The sequence below is a fragment of the Rhinatrema bivittatum genome, chromosome 15, assembly GCF_901001135.1.
Source record: "Rhinatrema bivittatum chromosome 15, aRhiBiv1.1, whole genome shotgun sequence".
NCBI lineage: Eukaryota > Metazoa > Chordata > Amphibia > Gymnophiona > Rhinatrematidae > Rhinatrema > Rhinatrema bivittatum.
This window is the reverse complement of record NC_042629.1, coordinates 76,595,118-76,601,117: the sequence shown is the minus strand read 5'-3', so window position 1 is coordinate 76,601,117 and position 6,000 is coordinate 76,595,118. Positions and strand designations below refer to the sequence as shown.

The 6,000-nt window shown below is 50.5% G+C and overlaps 1 protein-coding gene across 1 annotated transcript; it reads left to right on the top strand.

The window, feature by feature from the left end:
• Window positions 1-1,644: 1,644 nt before the first annotated feature.
• On the top strand, window positions 1,645-2,040 carry LOC115076529 (cornifin-B-like). Its single transcript, XM_029578069.1, has one exon. The coding sequence runs from the start codon at window positions 1,645-1,647 to the stop codon at window positions 2,038-2,040; it is 396 nt and encodes a 131-aa protein (XP_029433929.1).
• Window positions 2,041-6,000: the final 3,960 nt, after the last annotated feature.

Sequence of the window (6,000 nt, the reverse complement as noted above, 5' to 3'; positions counted from 1 at the left end):
CCTCTGATTCCTTTGCTGAAAGCAAGCTTGGTGAGAAAGACATGGGATAATGGGAAAAGCTGCCTCTCCTTCCCAGTATCCTACTGGTGGGCAGGTAGATGGACGGACTGACAGCTCCATCGTTTCCCCAGCCATGCTGGCTATTTTTCTCTCTTAAAATCACTTTCCAGACATCACAAGACAAAGAGGAAGCCACAGTGGGAGCAGACGTAGCCCTCATGGGCGAGCTCTTGGTACTTGCCTGGTTCAGGAAGTTGTCTATACTTTGTATTTAATGTAAAGCTATTTTCTTGTTGTATACAAGGAACAGAGTGAAATCTGGCTTTTCGGTCTCTCCAGGTTGGTCCAGGCACAAGGAGTCGTTTAGTTAGGTCCTGGACTCTGAAGTGGTGAGAGGAGGAGATGGATGGTCCTTTCCTTAAGATGAGCAGGGCAGCCCTGGGACTGGGGAGGTGCAGCGGTGCTCAGGCTGCCTCTCATCCTCCGCTCTTAGTCAGAATCGCTTTTACTGTGAGCTCAGATTGTTTGCTAACATAAAACCTCTAAACTATCAAAGCATCCTGTGATATAGGAAAAGTAACATCAGCTGAGCTGCTGTTTTGTCCAGGAGCATAAAACAAATAATTCGTTCCTTTCCGTCAGCCTTTACTTTTGAGATGGCGAGAGAATGAGAGCGGGTAAAGGCTGCAGCCCCCCACGAGTCCACCACACTGTGCGGTATTAGAAAGCAGTGGCCTTTCAAATGGGCAGAAATCGGGGATTCGGCAATTTGTGGATTTTCGGAGGGCTGACCCTTCACCTTTCAGCTTCTGTTAAATGCGTTTCCTCTGTTGAAACAGTGCTGACCTCCCTTTACAGAAACTCCCTTTTCTGACCACCTGACTTACCCCAGGGGTGCCCATGGTGGCAACAATGACTCCTGCACAAGGCGAGGAGAAGGAAGGAACAAAACACCCCCTAATGATTTCTATACTAGGAAAACAGAGAGCAGATGTATTATTCACACAGAACAAGAGCCTCATATTAATTCAGTTACTTTAGGTATATAAAAGTGTGTGGAAAGATACAGCCAGCGAGAAAATGAATCAACGTTAGCTTACTATTCAGCCAACTGCAACAAATATACTCTCTCTCGACCGGCACCAAATGTTTCAGGAAATCGGTCTGGTCTTGTACCAGCAGCATGCACCGTCCCTGCACCCAAAGAGCGCTCTGTCCCTGCACCCAAAGAGCACGGTCCCTGCACCCAAAGAGCGCGGTCCCTGCACCCACAGTACACAATGTCCCTGCACCCAAAGAGCGCACTGTCCCTGCACCCAAAGAGCGCGCAGTCCCAGCACCCAAAGAGCACGCTATCCGTGCACCCAAAGATCGCACTGTCCCTGCACCCAAAGATCGCACTGTCCCTGCACCCACAGCACACAATGTCCCTGCACCCATAGAGCGAGCAGTTCCTACACCCAAAGAGCGCACTGTCCCTGCACCCAAAGAGCGCTCTGTCCCTGCACCCAAAGAGTGTGCAGTTCCTACACCCAAAGAGCGCACTGTCCCTGCACCCAAAGAGCGCTCTGCCATGCACCCAAAGAGCGCACTGTCCCTGCACCCAAAGAGCGCACTGTCCCTGCACCCAAAGAGCGCTCTGCCATGCACCCAAAGAGCGTGCCGTCCCTGCACCCAAAGAGCGAGCCGACCCTGCACCCAAAGAGCGCGCAATCCCTGCACCCAAAGAACGCGCCGTCCCTGCACCCAAAGAGCGAGCAGTCCCTGCACCCAAAGAGCGCGCAGTCCCTGCACCCACAGCACACAATGTCCCTGCACCCAAAGAGAGCTCTGTCCCTGCACCCAAAGAGCGCGCAGTCCCTGCACCCAAAGAGCGCGCAGTCCCTGCACCCACAGCACACAATGTCCCTGCACCCAAAGAGCGAGCTGTCCCTGCACCCAAAGAGCGCGCAGTCCCTGCACCCACAGCACACAATGTCCCTGCACCCAAAGAGCGAGCTGTCCCTGCACCCAAAGAGCGCGCAGTCCCTGCACCCATAGAGCGAGCAGTCCCTGCACCCAAAGAGCGAGCAGTCCCTGCACCCAAAGAGCGAGCCGTCCCTGCACCCAAAGAGCGCGCAGTCCCTGCATCCATAGAGTGAGCAGTCCCTGCACCCAAAGAGCGAGCAGTCCCTGCACCCAAAGAGCGAGCCGTCCCTGCACCCAAAGAGCGCGCAGTCCCTGCACCCATAGAGCGAGCAGTCCCTGCACTCATAGAGTGCGCCGTCCCTGCATCCAAAGAGCGCTCTGTCCCTGCACCCAAAGAGCGAGCTGTCCCTGCATCCAAAGAGCGCGCCGTCCCTGCACCCAAAGAGCGCGCCGTCCCTGCACCCAAAGAGCGCTCTGTCCCTGCACCCAAAGAGCGAGCTGTCCCTGCATCCAAAGAGCGCGCCGTCCCTGCATCCAAAGAGCGAGCCGTCCCTGCATCCAAAGAGCGAGCCGTCCCTGCACCCATAGAGCTTGCCTGCCCTCTACTCCCAGCTCATTTTCACTTTCTGGAGCTCAGTTCCCACCTTTACTTCTCTTTCCCTCCCTGTGTTTTTGTCTCTAGTAAGCATAGAAATATCTTTTTAGCAAATCTGCCTTCTCTTCTGAAGAGACATTTTCTTTGCTGATGTTCTGCAAGTGACAGATGAAGGCATCCACGGAGTCTGCAGTTTGGTCCTCCAAGCTGCCAGCCCTGGTGAGTACTGACTCGCAACATCCTCGTACCTAGACTTTTTCATCCAAGTTTGTACAAATGTACATTTACAAGAGAGAGCACAATTTTGCTTTAAGAATGGACAAATAGAGGAGAGAGACAGAGCAAGCACATTTTGATTTTACAGCATTTGGTACTATGAGACCAGCGCCTGGTACAGGTGCAAACAGAAAGTTAGGAATTATTAGGAAGGGAATGATGAATAAAACAGAAAATGTCATAATGCCTCTGTATCGCTCCATGGTGAGACCACACCTTGAATACTGTGTACAATTCTGGTTGCCGCATCTCAAAAAAGATATAGTTGCGATGGAGAAGGTACAGAGAAGGGCGACCAAAATGATAAAAGGGATGGAACAGCTCCCCTATGAGGAAAGGCTGAAGAGGTTAGGACATTTCAGCTTGGAGAAGAGACGACTGAGGGGGGATATGATAGAGGTGTTTAAAATTATGAGAGGTCTAGAACGGGTAAATGTGAATCGGTTATTTATTCTTTCGGATAGTAGAAAGACTAGGGGGCACTCCATGAAGTTAGCATGGGGCACATTTAAGACTAATCGGAGAAAGTTCTTTTTCACTCAACGCACAATTAAACTCTGGAATTTGTTGCCTGAGGATGTGGTTAGTGCAGTTAGTATAGCGGTGTTTAAAAAAGGATTGGATAAGTTCTTGGAGGAGAAGTCCATTACCTGCTATTAAGTTCACTTAGAAAATAGCCACTGCCATTAGCAATGGTTACATGGAATAGACTTAGTTTTTGGGTAATTTTTTGACTGCCGCAGCACACTGAGCCGACGATTTCAATGTATTATCCACTATGACGCCTAGATCTCTTTCTTGGGTGGTAGCTGCTAATATGGAACCCAACATCGTGTAACTACAGCAAGGGTTATTTTTCCCTATATGCATCACCTTGCACTTATCCACATTAAATTTCATCTGCTCTCCTCCGAGGAAACGGCATTTACCACTCCCCTTTCTCACCTCCCACTCAGCCAGTTTTAACCCTTTACGTTAGGGCTCATACCAAGGGCGCACAATTTATTTATAAGTGTCCGGTGTGGAAGCGTCTCAGAGGCCTTACTGAGACCCAAGCACGTTACGTCTCGCGCTCTCTCTGCTCACCCAATGAAAGAACTTGATCAGATCCGTCTGACGAGATTCAGCGCTGGTAAAACCGAGCTGCCTGGGATCCTGCAATCCATTGGACTCCTCTGTTTAGCAGCGATTGCATTAGTTTGCTCACCACAGGGGTCAGACTGACCGGCCTGCAGCTCCCAGCCTCCTCCTTACTTCCACTTCCATGCACAGGAACCACATCCGCCCTTCCCAGTCCTCCGGGTCTGCTCCAGACTCTAAGGAAGGATTGAAAAGGTCACCAGCGGAGCTGCCAGGGCATCTCTGAGCTCCCTTAGTACCCTCGGACGTATCCCATCCGGCCCCATCTCCTTATCTACTTTACGCTTGGCTCGCTCCTCACAAACTCCCTGTTCTGAAAATCCACTGAGGTTTCCCTCACTTCCAGTCTTACTTGCCAGGAGACCCTACCTCCTCCACATCTTGCTATTAAATATCACTTTGACGAAAGATGATTCAAGGTAACCTGGAAGGATGTTCAGCAGGTCTCCATCTGTTGTGTTATTTCCAGAAGAAGCCGGGGATGCCAGAGAGGCTGTGGACAGAGCGGCTCACGTGTTCACATGCGCTGGTCGATTCTGGGGCATGGCTGAAGCTGAGATTAGGATCACCGGCAGCGTTGTGCCTTCTGGCCTGGTGCTCTCATCCCCCAAGGCAGTCCAAGCTAGGAAGAACATGCCTGATGCATGCGGCAAGGTTTCTGGAAAGCAAAACCCACTTTTAAGGCCTGGAAGGAAGATGCGGGGTCCAGTGTGCGACTGGAGAGAGCCTTCCTTCATTCTGCTTTACACGCTTCTCAATGCTGTGACCGAAAAATCAAATTATAAATAAAATACTGTGGAAGAAGGACCCCTGGCCTCCGCTCAGCACCTTTAGTGAACCTGTGCAGTGCCTGAACCTCAGACCAGGCTGAGAAGTTACAAAGAACACCGGATCTGTTTTCTGTGTCAATAGTTTATCACCGAGTCTTACAGGCAGTGCTGACCTTAGGAGGGTGAACCAGTTTCCGTTGGGCCCTGGAAGGCTGACGCGCATGGCTCCACCTCTTATACCCAGGTGGCACGGGCCCCCATTCCCCTCCCTATAAGAATGGCTGTGCTTATAGGTTTATCCGTGGGGTGGGGGCTGGGAATAGAATAGAAGGGAAGATCTGATGCTTTCTGCATTACGATGAACGCATAACAAAAAAAGGCACTCACAGAAAATAACTGCAGCTATCAAGGAGGCCTCGTTTGCAATCACTTTCTGTCCTGATGGTTCTGACACTTGCTCATCTATTGAGCTGAGTGAGTCCCAATCCCCTCGCTGTTTACAGCTGTCTGGCTTAAGCAATCTGAGGTGGATTTCTCATGCCGAGTCAAAACCAGTTTGCTTTCCTTGTGTAAGCGCCTTCCCTTCCCGCCGCGCACATCTTCCTTCCTTCCTCCATCCCTCCTGTCAGCCGAGACCCAGCTTTCTATGACGTACGCGTTGATGCTTCTCATTCAGCGATGATGCAGAGAGATGTTTGTGCAGGGTTAGTGGGGTTTTGTTTTGTAATTAAATGTTTATTAACCAGGATATAACAGTGGAATTGAGATATGGTACAATCCTGTAATTTGCATTTTCCTTCTCACCCCCCCCTTCCCGCTCCTCCGCGGCTCCCATGAGCGTCCAGGTTATCACGGAGATTCATCCCTCTGCTTGTCTTGCACCTCCACCTCTGCAGAGTGTTGCTCAGTCCTCAGGGACAGCCCTTGCTTTAATCCCAGCTTCATGCTGATCCTTAACATTGTTAAACAGTTGGTCCAAATAGCAGATGAAGCCCCTCTCCACATTCTTCACACAAGCACAGACCTGTTCTTTAACAGCTCTGAGATATCGATGTCATAAGTACGCAGTCCACCAAATAATTAACAGCAATAATGATCTCACTTTTATTTCTGACAAAACGAGCTTAACCCCCTTCCCTTTCCCTGCCCCCTCCTGTGTTTTCAGCATCTGGTGGTGGATGTGAGGGAAGTAGAGAATGGTGAAGGTCATGGGTTCGTGGGTTTAAATATAGCTTACGAGTCTTCTGACCCTGGCAACCCCACCCTCTCTCCTTCAATCCTTTCTATTTTTAACTTAGAAACATTTCTAAA